At 43.3% G+C, this 20368-nt stretch overlaps 1 protein-coding gene across 2 annotated transcripts in view; it reads left to right on the forward strand.

Moving 5' to 3' along the window:
• Positions 1-19201, forward strand: part of LOC111871474 — a 252688-nt gene extending 233487 nt beyond the window's left edge. For both annotated transcript variants that reach the window (XM_023864636.2, XM_023864629.2), the window contains 4 exons: positions 7514-7726; positions 10803-11012; positions 13086-13276; positions 18724-19201. In XM_023864636.2, the coding sequence (XP_023720404.1) occupies positions 7514-7726; positions 10803-11012; positions 13086-13276; positions 18724-18804 (695 nt within the window). In that variant the 3' untranslated portion in view covers positions 18805-19201. The remainder of the gene's footprint in view (positions 1-7513; positions 7727-10802; positions 11013-13085; positions 13277-18723) is intronic.
• Positions 19202-20368: the final 1167 nt, after the last annotated feature.

Below are 20368 nucleotides of genomic sequence, written 5' to 3' on the forward strand. Positions count from 1 at the left end.
CCCTATGCTTAATTAAACGGTGTTCATTTAAGAGGTATGAGCCGCGGATGTATAGTTCCATGCATTCTCGATACTAGGAGATGAGTGATCAGCTGCATTCCCCAGCCGCTGGGGATAGAGCACCCGGTACCCTCTGGGTAGGTGGCTGGATGGATACCTGGAAGCTGAGGAGAAGAGAAAAAGCCACTGCTGGCAGTCGAGCCTTGTAGCATACTCTACTATCTATGCTTGGAGGTTTTAGTTAAGATAAGTTATTGCTGTCTCTCTTGCAATACGCAGATGAATTCTGATTATATTATAATGGCTACAGTTTGGAATTAATTAATTTTTGAAGAGTAACAACACTCACTCATGGAGCTGAGCCCTTCTTGAAAAACTGCCAATTGTGCAGCTACACAAGAACTTCCCAACATTTTATGGAACCCGAAGGTTCATTATTGTCTTTAAAAGAGCCCTCCACCGGTTCCTATCCTGAGCCAGATCAGTCCAATCCATACCATCTCATCCTATCTCTTTAAGATCAATTTTAATATTGTCCACCCACCTACTTCTTGGTCTTCCCAGTGGTGTCTTTCCTTCCGGCTACCTCACCAATATCCTATATGCATCCCTCCTCTCCCCCATTCGTGCTACATGCCCTGCCCTTCTGATTCTCCTTGACTTGATCGTTCTAATTATACTTGGAGAAGCCTACAAGTTACGAAGCTCCTCATTAAAGAGTAACAAAATCTTCCTAAATAGAGAAAGACACATTACCAGCTGCTCTTTACGTCTGTTTACGTGCTGTTATAAAACATTTTTTCTGTTTAATAATACCAAATTACAACATAATATTATGTCTCTCTTAGACACCCACCATGTTCCTACTCATAAAAGGAGAAACCTTGAGCTATTTTGCTATTTACTGGGTAAAATACACATATATATCGCTGATGATAGCCTTTTAAGGGACGTAATGCGAGTATGTTGATTGTTTAAAGTGGAAATAACACGTTGTAATCGGACGCCTGATTTGCGTGAGCTTGTTAAGTGCGTGAGGTTCCCGAGGGATCCAGTTTTTGCGAATCAGCAAAGCAGGTGGACTACGAATTCTGTGTTGTTTACTCGATGAATCTGCCGTGCCGATCGAATCAATGTTGTTGTAATCTCTTTGTGCTTCCGATATGCTCACAGTGGTGAGCGACTGAGCTCCGCTGCTGACAGCAAGCATACACGTCAAACCTGACTGGCTCTTGCTTGGATGTTTATATACGTTTCACGTCATAATCCTGTAGAATATTTTACGATACGATCATTCAGTTTCAGGTTAACTGAGACTACTTTTGTTTCATTATGTAACGACTTCTAATCAGCTACTGTTATTATATAGCATGAAATGAGGGATGGACGAAATAAAATACTCGATGGATGTTAATCTTACCCGTGGCAATATTATGAAAAAACTAGTACTAACCCGTGGAGAATTCAGCGGGAATTCTTCTACTTACATCGTGACTGTGTCAATATCGAGATATCTGGCCCGATTGCCTTACTGTCCTGGCAAAACCCTGGAAGGACTGACAAAAAACACAAAAACGTCAGGTTTCCACACCGTAATTTTATCTATACAGCAACATGCAAATAATCAACATAATTATGTATTTCTTTTATTGCTAGTAGGGTGGGACTAATTCCCTTATACTGCGGCCACTTCTGGCCTATTGTACCAGCCCCAGATGATAGGTGAGGGTGATTGTGGAGCAATTGGTGGAGTGAGGATTGGCAGGGGAAACCGAAATACTCGGAGAAAACCTGCCCCAGCGCCACTTTCTCCACCACAAATCCCACTTGACCAGACCCGGGATCGAACCCGGGCCGCCACGGTGGGAAGCCAGCGACTAACCGCTTGAGCAATGGCGCGGCCTAATAAAATTAAGTAACTGTAGATTAGGTTTCGTTGGAATAAGTTGATGGGTTTCGTATGGTCAAGGTACATGAGGTTAGTGTGGATTTTTTCTTTGGCGCCACAACCTCAATTTGGACCTTAGTCTACCTCCATGAAACTCTCCGTTTCACTTCGGTTTACTACATCGCACTAGGATGCCAACGGGAGGCCATGGCGCAGCTTCCAGTATCTCGGCCAAACTCAGTGTATTAATTTAGTAGTCATATATCGCACCTATATGGGTGTTGTTGAGGATCAAATTTGGGATTGAAAATTTAAGTCATTACCTAGGTGCCTGGAGACTTGCGAAAAGTGTTTTGCAGTGAAAGAGCAAAGATGACAACACATGGACACGCAATGAGGTTAAGAATGCGATAATCAGCATTCATGCGTAATACCGTATGCAAGACGCTCCGCTAACTAGGCCACTGGAGATGGTCATATGAGTAAATACACAGCGATAAGACGCAAGAGGTCCACCCCCAGCCACATAGAATACCCAATGAAAGCCTAACTTTAAGAAATTAGAACACAAGGGAGGAGCTATCTACCCCCTTGTCGTCCACGCTGAATCAGCGAATTAAGACTATAAATGAGGGAAAGTCAAGAGACTTGAATTCTGATCTTATACAGAATATAGAGTTGTCAGCCGAAGGCTATCGGCGACATGTATTCCATAAGAGGGTGGACAACGGCCGTAATCTACATTTGTATTGCAAGTAAGTCTTTTCGCTCATATACGCCATGCTGTTAGATGTTATTGTTAAGCAAAGTGTTATTGTGTGATTATAAGGCAGTCTCCAGTGTACCAAGTGAGAGCCAGGGTAGAACAGGGTAGAAATGAACGGAGAGTGACAGACAATGATAGGAGCACAGTTTCAAGGCACCTCCCCTCCACAACCAAGGTCGGTAGAATTAGTTTAGGATAAGAGTCATGATAGACAGATCAAAAGCAAACCTTTTTCTTCATGTAATTATTATTGTAAATAGACAAGTGTACATAGTAGAAATGTTCGCAGGGAGTTTTGAGTCACCCGCCAGTAACCATCCTGTCCTCGCCCGATCCCGAGCTTCCCTAGCTAAGACAGCCGACGGCAGCCGAGTGTAGCGCCGATGTTAGGAAATGAGTAACGACAGACTAAAGCAATTATAATTTCTCACCCCCCTCCCCCCTGAGGTGTAACAGGTGTGAAACTTGGTCTCTGACATTAAGGGAGGAACATAGACCGAGAGTGTTTGAGAACAGGGTGTTGAGGCGAATATTTGGGCCGAAGAGAGATAAAGTGACAGGAGGTTCGAGAAAACTGCATAATGAGGAGCTTCATAACTTGTACTCTTCTCCAAGTATAATTAGAATGATCAAGTCAAGGAGGATGAGGTGGGCAGGTCATGTAGCACGAATGGGGGAGACGAGGAATGCGTATAGGATATTGGTGGGAAAGCCAGAAGGAAAGAGACCACAGGGAAGACCAACGCGTATGTGGGTGACAATATTAGAATGTATCTTAGAGAGATAGGATGGTGATGGTATGGATTGGATAGATCTGGCTCAGGATAGGAACCAGTGGAGGGCTCTTGAGAACACGGTGATGAAGCTTCAGGTTCCATAAAATGCTGGGATTTTCCTGAGTAGCTGCAGAATTAGCGGCTCCTCAAGAAGGGCTCGGCTCCATGAGTAAGTAAGTAAGTAAGTTTAATATGGGATAATATATCTTAAAATGATCTGAATTTTCTGGTATTCATATGTTGTAGACATGTGGGCTGTGAACGGTTGTCGCGATTGTAGTCGAAACGTATCTCCTGTTATTGTCGAAGCCAAGTTTGACGCTTGCATCGTTATATTCCTCTGGCTTGTCCATTCTAATCCTAAACATATTCGATAGGACAGTTCTCGATTTCGAAGCGCCTGCGTTGGTTTTTTTTTTTGCATCATTGACGTCATGTTCTATTCCTTCCGATTTCCCTGCACACGAGGTTCTGCATGACTGTCCTCAGTCTGGTACCTGGGGCGCGTTTCTTTTTATTGGTTAATTGACAGGAGCTTGAGTAATGATCCCGTGAGTTTGGGTTAGGTTAGGGTGTTGCGTCAGGTTAGTTTAATGTAAGACGTAATATGAGACTATGTGCTTCGGAATTTGAGCGCATTTGTTAGTGTTTACGTATCTCGAGACAATAGAACTGTAATGGTGCTGCGTGAGATTGTAAGTGCGCAAGCGCTGGTTGCAGGTAGTACTCATTCTGCCGGTAGGTGGATCTGCCAGCAATGATTCCCGTGCCATCTGTTGTTCGGCATTTTCATGATACATACACATTCAGAAGTTATTGAAATCTTATATAATATTGGATGTTATGATTGGATATTGATTATGCGAAGCGCAGCTGCGCGCAGTACCCGTACGCAGGGGCTCTGACAGCATTTTGTTATTACTGGATCAGCTTTTCCTAACCTGTCCTGAAATATGTTTCAGAAAGTAATTTTGTTTAGAATTTGACATTGTAAAGATTAAAGAGGATTACAAAGGTTGGGATTAAATTGGACACATGAGTTTGTTTTCACTGATGTTGTTATATAACTTTTCTGACAAAGACTTCTGTACCAAGAATAAAAACACTCAAGGTGTCAAGGTGCGCTAGGTGCTAGTAGCAAGCTCAGTCTACAAGTAAACATCAAGCCAGTAATGTACACGTTCATGTCTTGTCATCAGACTGGAGGACGCATGGAAGACATATTAATATTGTCACGATTTAGGAGTGTGTCTATCGATATGGTTTGGATTGGTGAATGGATTTATTGACCATTTGTACGCTTACAGCGCAACCGCTAATCTCTACAATTCAAAGCTCACCACAGCACCCTCTCAGCCTTTTCCAGCTTGCTATGTCTTCACCAGTTTTTCCCTGGCAATGGCTACTAACAGTGGAGATTCTTTAGCTTCACAATCTCAAGACCTTTCTTCACAGACTCCCGTACAGAACACACTCGGTCCCCCAGTTGTCTCCGAGGTAACTCCCTGGCACGGCCCACTTAGAAACACACAGTTTGCAACAGTACCTCTATTATTTTGCGTCGATTCGTTGTTGCGGGAACGTGTTTATCGAGCCGTTGCTTAGAAACCGTTCTAGTATATTTTCCTATCTCGCGGTCGTCGCATAGTAACGGCTCTACAGGCTTCAATATAAAAGAGTTCTAATAAATCTTTAAAACGTGGGAAATTTTAAATAATGTGACATGAGCCCGAAAGCCGGAATAGTCAAGTCAGAATAGACGTTCATTGCTAGGCAACGACTCGGGAACACATTCCGTGGGCAACGAATACGCAAACAACAATCGAGTAACTTCCTTTGCTATGCAGTCGCGCTGCAAACACGCCTTCCCAACAATATAAATGCTGTGCTTTTGCGTGATCCATGCAAAGTGTTTATAAAGAAGAGTTCTGTTGAGAAGAGTTAGTCGAGTTTCGAGACGCCAGCCTGCCAGGACCTGATCTTAGGAGCAGAGGAATTGAACTGAGTTGAGTTGTCAGAATTGGCAGTTGCAGAATACCAAGAAAGTAATTAGGCTGTAAAAAAACTTCATATGTGACTTGAAGTGACAGTGACTCTTATAAATCCGTTACCAGGATACGACCAGTGAAGACTGAGAACTTTGTTGCGTATGTAGCGGTGAACTGTAATGTGTGTGAAATTAGCGATAGCGCTGTACTGCCTGTAGTCGCAAGTTGTATGAATAAGGTGTCAATAAATCCAAACATCCAATCCAGAACCCGTCTATAAGTCGGGAACAAACCCCTACGCGTTACAGTAACTTAGTAGTGAAGGACAATAACTAATCAGAACTGTATTCACTGATAAATAAGAGCGGATTGAGTTCGGGGAATGCTTGCTGCAGTTCTGTTGGGAAGCGTTTGTCTTCCCATCTGCTGTTTAACAAGTTCGTAAATGCGTACAGTGTAACAATTCTGGCACGTTTGCCTCCCTTTGTTTAATTATCCAGAAAACCGTAAGGCTTAGCGCAAACGTGCTCTGGGCACAAAGTTCTTGCTTCGGTTGTATGAAGAGCGTTTGAGGACAATATTTGGAGCTAAGAAGATGGAAGAAAGGGAGGCAGGAGAAAGTTGCAGGACGAAGAGCTTCATTCTTTGTTCTCGTCACCAAATATTATTAGTATGGTGAAATGGAGCTCCATGGAGTTAGTTTAGTTAATTAAACAGTACAGGAATCACGAGTTACGAGGTATTTACGGTACTTCACTCTGATTCCATTTGTTATGTTTGATGTTATGTGCGCTGGCCCGTAGGGACTCATCACTTAGTACTGTTACTCTCTGTCGGGAAGCTCCGTGCATCACTTCACTAGAGATATAGGGCGCCGACTGAGTTTATGACACAAAATAGATGATATCATTCGAAATAACGCGCAAACCTAATTTCTCTTCATCGTTTTACATATTCCCTTCCCCCCACCCCCGATGTGATCGAGACGGGAGAGAACATAAGCCCATTCCTTCTGATGGCAGAACTGTAGTTATGCCGTTGTTGCCCGTCATGATGTCGAAGGGAAGAATTAGTTGTTTTTTTTTTTGAGCTCGTCTGATTCATTAAACACTACAGATGCAGCATATAATACTTACACAACTCAATTAGAAACGGTATGGGGTTGAGGGGGGATAGGGTGTATGCCGCGTCTGCTGCGTTTTTTCTGATCAGGACAGTAATGTCTGTCTGTGTCTGTCTGTCGGTGACTTTCGATAAATGTACATCGGCAAAAGATTTTCCGTGTGCTTAATTAATTTAATCACTACGCCATAAAGATATATGGGGGTGCTGAGATATAGCTTCGCCACTGTTGACCTCTGCACTAGATGGAGATGAATGGTCAGCTTCACGCCCCGGCAGCTTTATCCCCATGGAAATATCCTTCCTACCCATTAGTTAAGGAGCTAAATTGGTTCCAGAGGCAGTCTGGACGCTGCGGACATGAGAAAACTCTATTACCCTTGCCGGGAGTGTAACCCCTGTCGTCCAGCGAGTAGCCCATCACGACACCGACTAAGCTATTCCGGTTTCCCATGTATATCGGTACAGTGGCAATATTTCTTATGTGCCTAAACACGATCCTGCCCTGAAGATGGAGGCAGAGTGTTCGTTCGAAACATTTGTATCCACTTACAAGGGTGTAGGTTGTAACAACTCGAAGATCATAGTTTATAACGTTTGCGTCTTAATTTCAGTATTTTCTGGCTTCAAACGAAGTAATCACACCCCTTGACAGACTGAGATGCGCAAAGCGAGAATACTATCTCATTTGCATATTTCATATCTGAAAGTGTTAACCATTTAAATCCTGAAAGCGAGATATCTCGTTCAGAAACGCTGTTCTCTTCAACCATATATGTGTTTATTTAACCCTCTCAGTATAATGAAACTCGTGCTACTGATATAATCCAGAATTTCACGCTTGACGGAAATGGAAATCATAAGTTAGCATTAAAATATAAAAAGAAATAAATTGTTTGGCTTTGTTTTGAAAAAAAGAAACTTTGGAACCGGTATAGAAATTTACGTTGACCGAATGTTGTGTTTGTTGCAGCTGAGTTGGACATCCTGAGACTGTTGAACGTGACTGGGGCAACCCCTGGTGTGAGTGAAGTGCTAGGCCCCTCGGCGCACCTCCCTGCCTACAAGTTCCGACCCGGCTACAATGACGTGCTCGTACCGGGCCCAGGGGCCATCGCTGCGGCCCTTACAGCTCCCGCGGGATTCACACTGCTCTTTGTATACAGGCAGCACCGCAAGTCTCTAGGTGAGGGTGCATAAAACATATGAACACACACCCGTAATTCGGTCTCTGCTTCCCAAACTGGGGTGCGCGCCCCCGTGGGGAGGCGTAAGCCGGTTTCGGGAGGAGGGTGTGACACCATGAGCGAGAGATAAAATTGTTTTGTATAAAATTAAGCTGAAATATTGACTTTGTTACCTCGTGTGATCGGCTCAGTATTAGTAATCAAAGCACTAAAAATATATCAGGCAAAATTTCAGAATTTGTCATTATCGTCAACTAAAGAACATTATGCACCATTTTTATTTAAAATTGGTTTTTGACATATTTTTTGGTACAGGGCGCTGCGGCCTCTACCCGACAATTAATTTCCTTGTTCTCAGACATGAAATTTTACTAAACACCATTTCATTATTCGCCATTTGTTACTACAGCCTTAGTCGGTTTGCATTTTTTTTTAATTTTGGACATATTTAAGGAGGCTTAAGACGTTTTCGCCGATCACAGTGGCCGCGCGGTCTAAGGCATAAACCGTCTTCGCCAGCTCAAACACTGCGATCGTGGTTTCGAATCCCACTTGAGGCATGGATGTGTGCATTCATTTTGTTTGTGCTGTCCTGTATGTAGGTAGCGGCCTTGCGACGGAGTGATCCCCCATCCAAGGAGTCCTACCGATTGTCTATAGATTAAGAAAATTAAAAAGTGGCCAAGTTCCAAGAAAGGGTTGTAGGACCGTAGATAGATGGATAGATAGATAGATAGATAGATGAATAGATAGATGGATAGATAGATGGATGGATGGATAAAAAGATAGATGGATAGATAAGATGTTTTCCATTGTTAAAGGGCGTTGCAGCCCGTGACAGGAGTTACTGTTTCTTATTTTATTTAGGAACTAGGATAGGCACATGAAGTGGCCATGGAAATAAATACTTACGTGTGTATCGCATATTTTTATCCGGAGCGCGAATACGCGGAGCCCGGGTATCACTCAGACTAACGCCGTAGCGACACATCGCGCCTTGTGAGTTCTATCCATCGAGGAATATAAGTGAATCATATTACTAAGGAAGAAATGAAAAGTATGTTTATAATATTGTGGCATGTCTGCTGAAAGCCGGAATAGTCAATCAGAGAAGACGCCCATTTCTAGGTTACAGCACAGAGAACACGCAAGCATAGCAACGACTACGCACGCAGCAGTAGAGGAATTGTGGGAAGCGGTGTTCTCTGTTGAGTCCCCGTAGAGACTATATTTGGAGAACCGAAACCAACGAAGAGCCATGCCCGTGTGGAGGCTGGTTGGAATATTTCCACAATAGCCCTGCGAGTTGTAGGAGGCAATGAAAGGGAACCAAGCGCCTAGGGGTTATAACTGGACCACCGTGTTCTTGGAGGATATAAATACGGGGACCTGGCTCTCGAGGTTCGGGGATTCTCGAATCTGAGACAGTCCGAGAATGACTGCGTTGGCGAGGACCAGCAATAGTTGTAAACGAGAGACCTATGGGCCTCCCCGACCTGTTGCAAGGGTAGCTTTACCATTTTTTACCGGTTGCGTTGCATAATTGAACGGTCGTTCTGTTGGTTGGCTGGTTGATTTGGTTGATGTCTCTGCTGAGGTTCGAAGCCAGCACCTCCCGAATACGAGTCTAGAGCGTTACCGCTCTGCCAGCACACGCAGTGTAAATCTGTTTACGGCAGGTGCAAGAGTAATATCAGAATATAAGTTTGAGTACACGAGATCAGATAGGACAGGGCTGATACTGAATCAGCAGGCGATTATACATCTTCGTATGGAAAGGGGAAAGAAAATCATGAATTAGGTACATGTTCTTTGTACATAAGAGAATCGTATCAGCAGCTAAGAGGGTAGAGTTTGTTAGTGATACGATGTGATACGATGCTAAGAGTTCGTCGGTTGTTGTCACCTTCACATCAACATATTTCTGTTCTTGTTGTGTTGCTATTCTCCACTGAACAAAATGGATACATTAATGTTACACGTTTTTCAAGCTCTATGCGCCTTAGAGATGGTAACACGTTATAGATGGGTGTTGTGCGTGTAGTCTGTTCTGAAGGCGAACGTGCAATATAACAACTGTCTTCTTGGATGTATGTGTAGTTTGTCTAACATGAAGTATCTCCTATTGTATGGAAACCGCACCCTCAAGTGCTCTACCCCAAACGAGGCTAAGAAGAAGGAGACATAACGGTATACTCGTGCTCTGTGCTGAATAAAGTACGTTACCAAGTAACGTCCTGTACAGGGCCGCGCCATAGCTCAAGCGGTTAGTCGCTGGTTTCCCACCGTGGCGTCCCGGGTTCGATCCCGGGGTCTGGTCAAGTGGGATTTGTGGTGGACAAAGTGGTGCTGGGGCAGGTTTTCTCCGAGTACTTCGGTTTCCCCTGCCAATCTTCATTCCACCAATTGCTCCACAAACACCCTCACCTATCATCTGGGGCTGGTACAATAGGCCAGAAGTGGCCGCAGTACAAGGGACTTTGTCCCACCCCACCAGCAATAAAAAGAAGTCCTGTATAAAGATGTTCTCTGAGTTTTATAGTGTTTTGCGAATATGAAATTTATTTCAGCCAACTTCACGTCGATGAACCAGTACATCGAAACGTATAATCAAGTGTTGCATCGTGGTCATCTTGACTGTGACACCGCATATTCTTGTGTGTAGTTACTGACGTTTCGGAGGAGCTTGCTGCTTCTTGTCAGGTTAGGTAGAGGCAGCAGATTCTTCTGAATCAGTCGTACGCTCTCATAAGACAACGCGGTCTCACAGAAGATCACAATATAAATTCTCTCCACCAAGAACAATTCGATATTAATTTACTTTTCAATGTGACGGACCGTTGTGTATTGCATTTTAAAGATTACTATCTGTTAGGATGGCAAGCCACGAATCTGGTAGAAATAACGGAACAATATACTGTCTCCATCTTCAGGGTAGAAGAATAACTTGTATCATTTGTTTCCACGCTCGGCGAACACTTCTCTAAAGACGAAAGAACTTCTCAACGGAACGATAAATATCTACCACAAAAAAGTGAAGTCCCCAGTTCTCACATATTGTATTGTACATTACAGGAACCCTACTGTCAATACACTCACCCGGCCGGGTCACGCCTTGGTTCCAGGCGACTTCAAACCTCCGGACGGGTCAGTTAGTGCTGCACTACAGGATCACGTCAGACTCAAAGCTGCATCAAAATTCTTGGGCCCTACAGCAGCAGCAGCCTGTTCCGGCACAGAGGACGGCGCGAGGCAGTTGCATTCCCGCGTCAGAGACGAAGAGAGGTAAGTACTCTCAAATGCAACACCCTGTATACGTGTAAGGACTATATTTAGAGGCAGTCCTCATAATTGAAATCCATATTGTAGTTATACTGTATATGTTTTATTGAACTACATTTTCGATATGTATTGAGTCGATCACAGTGGCCGCGCTGTCTAAGGCATGAACCGCCTTCGTCCGCTCGAAAACTGGGATCGTGGGTTCGAATCCCACTCGAGACATGTATATCTATATGCGTTTATTCTGTGTTTATGTTGTTCTGTGTGTAGGCAGAGGTCTTTGCGACGGGCTGAGTCACCGTCCGAGGAGTCGTGCCGACTGTGTATGGATTGAGAAACTGAAAAGCTGCCAAGATCCACAATGGCAATAGAACCGTGGATAGTATTATACAGGGTGTCGAGTGGTAGGGAGAGTAGCGAATAATGGAATGGCAAGTGTGCCGAAGGAAGCCGTAGTGGCCTAATTGAGGCAGAATTCTGGCATTTGCCTCAGGAGACTGAGGAAAATCACAAACCCGTCGGTCAGGATATAAATTTTGCTGTATTCTTGGATATGACTCCGTGTAGTGTGGTAGAAGTGTATCGATGTCTCGGAGGAACATATTGTCCCCGCTTTTTTCCCCTTCTCCAGTTCTTCCTCCCTGAAGATGGAAGCAGCATATATTCTTCGAAATGTGAGCCAACTTCTACCAGACCACACGGCGTCACATACCAGAAAACAGTACTCTTCATAGTGACGGCCACTAGAATCCCAAAACTCGCTAAGGATAGTCGATTTTCTGCCGGACGCTTCCAGAATAGGCTTACCGCTTGAGCCACCTTAGTGGTAACGGATTGGAATCTGTGTTGAAGTTTTTAGTGATTTTTGGAGTCCCTTCAGTCAAATGTTAGCATAATCCTTGAAACCAAGATTATTTCACATCCTCCCCTTTTCGTGTCTCATCAAGCAATAAAACAATATGCCACGACAGTTCAAAAGAGTTAAACACAGGGGTCGAGAAGAATTGAAAGATTTTCCAGAGCCGGTCTAAATGATTTATCTGTGCAGTTCCCTTTGTCGGAGCTGTAGTGTGGTGATGCCCTTACGATAATCAGATAAAGGGGTGTGAGGCGGGCGGGGTATGTGTAGCTTGCATGGGTGAGAAGAGAAATGCATACGAAGGTTTAGTAGAAGAATATGAAATAGAGAGACACCAGTTAGAAGACAAAATCGACTAAAACTATTGTAAGTGATCTTATGGAAACTCAGGTTTGTTTCCGCCGGTTTTCCAATGCAGCGGTCCGGGTTCGGTCCGGGTTCGGTCCTTGTTCAGGCTCCATGGGGAATTTTGGTGGACAAAGTGACACTGGGGCACATTTATTTTTGAGTGATTCTGTTTCTTCTGCCTATTCTCATTCCGTTGATTGCTACACTCATGTCTCGTATGGGGCTGGTACAGTTATCCCAACAGTGGTCATCAAACTAATGGATTATCTCATCCAACCCCATAGATTTAAAAAGAAGAGTAAAGGACTAGAATGGGGAAGTGTGGCATGCGTTAATGAGGTTCATAATAGGGACTACTGATTTTTTTCCTTGGCATTACAGCCCCAGTGGGCCTAGGCCTACCTCCATGAACTTCTCCGTTCACTTCGGTTTTTCTAGATCTTACACATTCGGTAGGACTTCTTGGGCGGGTGATCAGCTCGTCGCAAGGCCTGTACCTGTACACAAACACAGAAAAACGCACACACAAACTAAACATCCATGCCGTGAGTGGGATTCGAACCCACGATCCCGGTTTCCAAGCGACCAAAGACAATGCATGCCTTAGACCGCTCGGCTACCGTGACCGGCAGGGACTAGTGATATACTCTTGTGAATCTCTACGGCGTATTCTGTAACGAAACACGTTACAATACTAATGAACCTTCAGGTTCCATACGATATGGGGAACGTCAAGTAATTTTTATAACAGTATTTTATATTTTCATGGTAAGAAACGTGTCACAAAACACAAATCACTGCTATAAATAATGTCTACATACAAATCATTGCATTGTTATATTGATTCTGTCTTACTCGTATGTTAACAGGAAATGGTTGGACGTATCTGGCTCTGGTATTCAATGCCAGTTCGAGCACATTGACCCTTTACCTGGATTGTCAGATGCCAAAACCACAGCCTATTGCAGGAAACACAGGAGCAGGGATCCCAGAATTCCACATACCACAGGATTCGTTGGTTTATTTCAGACAAGAACCAGGATTTAAGAAGAAATTTCTGGTAGGCTTAAGTTGTTAGTAGAGATACTTAAAATCTTCCTCTATGTACCTGTCTAGGTGAGCCTGTAATCTTGTTGAATTACAGAGCTTGTAACTGGATGCTGAAAGATTGAACTCTTTAGTACCAATTTAAGAATTCTGATTCAGTGCTTTGCTTTATCAAAATAAGGAATCTCTTAAATATCTTATTTAATGATAATCTTAAGGTCGTTATGTAAGCTTCATACATAAGGGAATATATGGAAAGGTTGAAGCCAGGTGATTTAATGCAAGGATCAGTAATGAGTTCTATAGAAGCAGAGGACACCTTGACTAGCTGAAAAACTATTGACGTCTCAAGGACGATTCTGCTTCGTACAGTGATTTACAGTTGATCTAAAGAAGTACGTTATTAGAAACCTACAGAGCTAGGAAACGCTGGAAAGAGAGACCTATTCAAGAATTAAAGACACCCTAACCCATGAAGATTAAAAAACTAGATTGTTTTACTATCGCGATTTTTTTGAAAGCCCAAAAATTGTATTTATTGAAAGATTTATGATCTAGATAAGTTCTGTAGCTACCCTTCTTTCGGTTTGGGAAATGCGACATTACGATGAAGAAAAGCTTTGTTCGTTGATCATAGATAAGTGACTTGTGAGAATATTGACTGGTTTCAGTCGCCTAAGGATGGAGTCCTGTGACGAGCTTTCGTGATGACGGTGATGAACTGTCGGGTTCATAACGATAGGGTAGGGTATGCAGAGCGAAACAACTCTCGGCTGCGAAGGGGAGAACTTGTAGTTATTATTAAAGCTCTCAGGGGAAATTAACTTGCTCGTTTATGATACAGCACTACAGCCAATATTTATTAACATGTAACGTGTAAGCCCGTCGCTTTTATCATCCTGACCCAACCCCATATTCACTAACAAAACTGCTACACTTTCTTTCTGTTGTCGGTAATTGCAATACAAACACGTTAACTCAAAGTTATCAGTTCTATAGCAGGAAGCCTGTAATTTGAGTATATGTTTTTCCAAATGCATCTTTTTATGTTTCTTTAACTAGCTACAGTATTAATGAGAGGTCAAAGAGTCTCTTTATAGCATTATTCTCGTTCTATACAGGTCGATGGCCCAAGAGTTTCCTTTCTTTTTCCCTCAGCTCTCTCTTTTTTAATTTATCGCCAAATATTTTGACCCTTATTGGTTATTTTCAGTATCTAGCTAAACTATCTTATTCCGGGTCGTCTCATAGGTTTCTTCCCTTAAGTTTTAGTTCTTATACCCTTCTGAGTATTCTGAATGTACCAACATTTTGAATTGTAACTCCTCTAAAAGTGTAATTTCTAGTTCTATCCCTTCATGTTTTTGTCTCAATACTTATAATAAATTTCATATTCCTTTATGGAAGTTTGTTTTTGTTTCCTGTTGTAAGGATCCAAGTTTTGCCGTTAAATACTAGTATGGATTTAAAATATCCGTCTATTGGTCTATGCATCTTTTTGGATTCCCACGTTTCATAATATTTCTTACATGTATAATTTGAAAATTTTATAGAACTTAAACCCCTTTCATATCCCTTTGCTAATTTCTACACTGTTTTTCTTCTGAATTTATTTGACTTTGCAGATCATTGCATTTGTTTACCGATCTAACTATTGTGTAGTTATTTTTTTTTATTGCTAGTGGGGTGGAACTAAGTCCCTTGTACTGCGGCGGCCATTTCTGACCTATTGTACCAGCCCCAGATGATAGGTGAGGGTGCTTGTGGAGCAATTGGTGGAATGGAGATTGGCAGGGGAAACCGAAGTACTCGGAGAAAACCTGCCCCAGTGACAATTTGTCCACCACAAATCCCACTTGACCAGACCCGGGATCGAACCCGAGCCGCCGCGGTGGGAAGCCAGCGACTAACCGCTTGAGCTATGGCGCGGCCTTATTTCCTTATAGACACAATATGAAAATAAACGTTTCAAATAAAAAGTTTACGTCAAGTGAGGTTTGTACTGATTTTTTAGTTTTTCTATACCTTGAGTTCTTTGTGAAGCAGAGATCTATTTCACCGACGACTTTCTTTCAGTTATTCATTTGGATGAGTCCACAGATGAATAATTATAAATCACAGAATATTTTATCGGCGAAATTGAAGCTTGGTGTATATCTTGCGAATCGTATGGATAATTAGTTCAGATTGTATGCTGAAGTTGGTTCCTTTTTGTCTGGAGAGACAAGTCGAAACGCTGCTCCATATTCACGAATGTTGCAGCCAGCAGAGCAGGAGCGATTGCACAGTTTTGTCGGTGATATTTACGCACCACACCCTTCAGTAGATCCCACGGGAATAGGTCCGGGTGAGTCTCATCCTGAGACCGGGGCGGGTAAGTCCTTTCGAGAATCCTGTCATAAAATAAACCCCTGCTATTTTCCAAAGACCCAGTTAGACATATGTCACCTCGCCACATCTTGTTGAAAATGAGTGTCAAATTCCAGTCATCCGCCTTATTCGCAGGTTCTTGGAATATGTCGAGGTAGACATCATATGGATATTGGTGGGAAAGCCAGAAGGAAAGAGACCGCTGGGAAGACCAAGGCGTAGGTGGATGGATAATATTAAAATGGATCTTAGAGACATAGGATGGGCTGGAATGGATTGGACTGATCTGGCTCAGGATAGGGACCAGTGGAGGGCTCTTGTGAACACGGTAATGAACCTTCGGGTTCCATAAAATTCTGGGAACTTCATGAGTAGCCGCACAGTTGGCGGCTTCTCAAGAAGGGCTCAGCTCCATGGGTTAGTGAGACGTCAATGTTGACAGTTGTGGGAAGGAAATGAGGAAAATCATGTGGGCACCTAACAGAGCGCACCACATCCCCACTTTCTGTGGATTGAGGGACCTCCATGAAATGTATTAGGGTTTGAGAAGTCTACGTTAGCGTTTCGAGTGAGTTATGTATCATGACAGTGACAGACGAAACCAAGCAGCATATATCCAAGTTTTGGGAAGCAAATATTTGAAGCCAGCTGCCAGTAGGCCCCTTTTTTCTGCGTGTCACAAGGTTGGAGTTTCTGTACAGCGGTAACCTTACCGCTCTTTGATATGCCAGCACTCTGCAACAGCCAACGTAATGACTGCAGATGAAGACAGGAGGCGCTAAAGAACGCCCAGCACGGTGTTACCGGTAACTGCAGGCCGACCTTCTCCGTCCTGTCTTCAGAATTCCTTTAGTCTCCAGGAAACGCTGTTCGATGATGCTATAATTCAGAAAAGGCTCCTAAAAGCCGCCTGACACTGTTTGAACTATCCCGCAACCCAGTACGAGCCAAGGAACAAAACACGTTGCCCAGTCGTGTACTTTATTCTATTGTACATTGAAGTCATAAACTGAAGGAGGTGGCTCGAACCGGCAGGCAGGCACCTGGCAGTGTAGCATATCGCACAGTGTTGCCAAGTTTCATTCTCGTCAGTAAATTATAGTGCGTCTTATAATTATTAATTAGCACCCTCCTCCAAATGCCAAATTTAATCGAAATCCATTCACGAAAAAAAGTTTTGTTATGTGTACGAGGACAAATTACACAGTTTACCTCTCCGCCGATCCTCAGATATTTTCACTTCTCACGAACAAGTAAGCACATCGGGATACTTATGTATATTTTCTGTGGAAACCCAAGTTCCCAGTCGCTGAACAACATGGGTTATATTCACCCATTAGGTTATATGTGCTGCAGAGCTAGAAATCAGGCTCACACTGCAAATGCATATTTCGTAGCGGAGTAATTATTGTATTTGAGTTTAGTGCTGAATGTTATAATTAAATTCTATTGAACATATACAGACTCACATGTAGAGTTTCGAAAATCAGGTAACATGTTTGCTTTGTGTTAGAAAATGAAAACGCTCTCAACGAAGAGTAAACCTTTATTCCGGAGCGCTGAGGCAGTACTGACACGTAATGGAGGCGTGCTGTACACATAGGCACAAGAGTTCTTCATACGTGTAGGGGGCGAGAGAATCAACGTGTGTAATGTAATTGGGACATGTAAGATTTGAGGTTCTGACAGGAGAAAAGTACATCTTCTGGGATGTGACGTCGTGCCCTCTCATTTACTGATATTTGGTCTGAGTGTGTCGTGTTCATCTTCATGGTAACAGTTTATCCTGCACCGGTTCCGGTGGGCACGCGGTAGCGTAGTTGGTTGAGGCACTATGCTACAAGCCGGAAGATCGCAGGATCGGATCCCGATGAGGTGATTTTTTTGAATTTGACCTAATCCTTCCAGCCGCACTATGGCCCTGGGGTCGACTCAGCCTCTAACAGGGATCCTCTTGGAATGTTCTTGGGGGTAAAGGACGGCCGGCGCGTAAGGCTGACAACCTTACCGCCATCTGTGAGCCTATTGCCTAGAAAATGTGAGACCCTCAACATCTCACAACCCTATGGACCTGCACGGCCTGTTACAGGGATAGCTTTACTTTACTTTTACACCGGTTCCTATTCTTTTCTCTCAGCTCTGCCAACAGCTTCATGTATCCCTCTCCGATCCCCCCTCCCCGTCCGCAACTCTGCTGTCGTCACCTATATGTATTTCACCTCTCCAGCCATTCTGTCTGCCCTTGAAATAAGCCCTTTTAAGGATCACTGTCCCTTACTCTGTCTCTCCAAACTCTCTGCCACCCACTGGTTCAGTCACTGTGCCCTTGAAAACGCCCTTTTAAGGATCTTATTTTTTTCACCCTTCTTCTTACTCCTACGGATTCGTTCAGGGTTCGCCTTCAGCCCTCCTCTCTATATCAGCACCATTTTCTCCACACTCGTCTTTTTCTTTTTAATTCGCTTAGTGGTGGCTGGAGTCCAACTGGGTCCACTCGGCACGGCGGCCATTGATTGGCCTATTGTACCTGCCCCGGGTGATTATGATGATGGAGAATTTGGTGGAATGAAGATTGGCAGGGAAACCGAAGTACTCGGAGAAACCCGCCCCAGTGCCACTTTGTCCACCACAAATCCCACTTGACGGAACCCGGGCCGCCGCGGTGGGAAGCCATCAACTAACCGCTTGAGCTATGGCGCGGCCCACACTCGTCTTACTCTTATAACCTGAAGATGGAGTCAACACGTTCCTTCGAAATAACAATCAGTATCAACGAGGCTACTGTGCATATGTTTTATAATATAGAAGGAAGGGTTATAAGAGTAGTATTATCAGTGCATGCATATGATGTACAAAACGTTGTTGTCTGCGAGCTTCATAGGGCCCAAAGTGACTACCAAAGTCTTATAATTGTAAACAGAATTTAATGTGAAATGAACTCTCCTTTCGGAATTCTTATACTCCATTTTGTTTTCGTCCTAACGGCAACAATGCAGTTAGTGTAACAAATTAGGAGACTTTCCGTTGAATTTTTAACGGACATTACACTGGTTTTGAAGTATATACCATCTAATGTGGGTCCTTCCACAGGGATCAATGCAGGTGGCACAAATAATGTCGCGCCCCATCTCCAGAAATGATGTCGGCTGGTCCTGCAACCCACTTCCTTAGCAGAAGAAACGCTGGTTCCTGGAGGCTAGGCATCTCTGGTTACGTGACATCGCAGCTGTAGTCAACGTTATGAAGATGGATGGTGCCTGATTTTAAGCTGTGAGCTCTCTTTCTTTTGCTTTCGGATATATATGGAAGTACAGAAACCCTCATTTCTAGTTAGTAGTTCTATCTAGGTAATTTGCCAATTTTAAATTATTGTATTCATTTGAAAAAATTAAACAGAGTTAAAAAAGAGTCAAGCTATAAATAGAAGGTAGCAAAGCATTGCATTGCACAGACAAACCTGCAGTTTTATTTCAGTCTTTAAAGCTACAATTTCTGTTCAATCTTTGTAATCTTCTTTATTAACAGGAACTTAGTTTAAATAAAGAAATAAATACAGTGCTGTAATTTATTTGTCTATTTATGCCACGAATGTTTCATATGTATATTTCCTCTCAACCAAAATCATTAACCAGCCATACAGTATTTCTGTCGGTGGAAACAGCATTGGAAGGACTCATAAACACACCTGACTTATTTGCCCACAAATTGAAGGTGTATGCAGGGCTCTCAATAGGTTCAAGTTTGTACTTCCGCCTCTGATACAAAGTCTCTGCCCTTATAGAAAAAAGTAATGTAACGTCCGCTCCGCGACAGTTTGTGGAGTGTTGGCGGAACACCAATGGAGGAACCACTTCAGGGATTGCATTTGTGGTGACCTCATTCTCTTTTAACAGATGACAGAATTGCATTTACGGTGACTTCATTCTCTTATAACAGATGACAGAATTGCATTTTTTTTTCCACTGGCGCTACAGCCCTCATTTGGGCCTAGGCCTACTTCCATGAAACTCTCCGTTTCACTTCGGCTTTACTAGATCCTAGACATACGGTAGGACTTCTTGGGCGGGTCATCAGCTCATCGCAAGGCCTCTACCTGTACACAAACACAGAAAAACTCACACAAACATCCATGCCCTGAGTGGGATTCGAACCCACGATTCCGGCTTCCGAGCGAGCGAAGACAGTGCATGCCAGGATTGCATTTACGGTGACCTTATTCTCTTGTAACAGATGGCAGGATTGCATTTGCCGTGACCCCATTCTCTTGTAACAGATGACACTCTAGTGGAGTGTCCTTTTTTCTTTAATTCTTTCTTTATACTTGTACAATACAAATATATAATCCTTAAGCTTAATGTCAGTAGCCAAAGCTTTGTATGCGTCTGTGCGCTTCACAGTTCCAGCGGCGAGGTGTTTGTTGACTGTTGTCTGTTGTGCTAATGCGCACATAGGAGGCTGCGCGCGAAGCTGCAAGGGAGAGAGAGCACTGTCGTTCCCGCAGTGCCGACCCTGCCGTGCTGGTGGAAGGTAGTTTTTTTTACTCCGCGCGTGTTGTGCTTAAAAACCGTGTACAATATTCTTGAATGCGAGTTAACTGTAGAATTAGATTATTATCCTGCTTCCAGCTATTCTATTTGATTCATTTTTTTTCGGTTCTTTTATTTAACAGAAAACTTTATCCATGGCCTTGCATCCCCGAGAAATAAGTTCTGTGACTGTAAGTGAACTTCAACAG

This window comes from Cryptotermes secundus, unplaced genomic scaffold, assembly GCF_002891405.2.
Source record: "Cryptotermes secundus unplaced genomic scaffold, Csec_1.0 scaffold152, whole genome shotgun sequence".
NCBI classification, from domain to species: Eukaryota; Metazoa; Arthropoda; class Insecta; order Blattodea; family Kalotermitidae; genus Cryptotermes; species Cryptotermes secundus.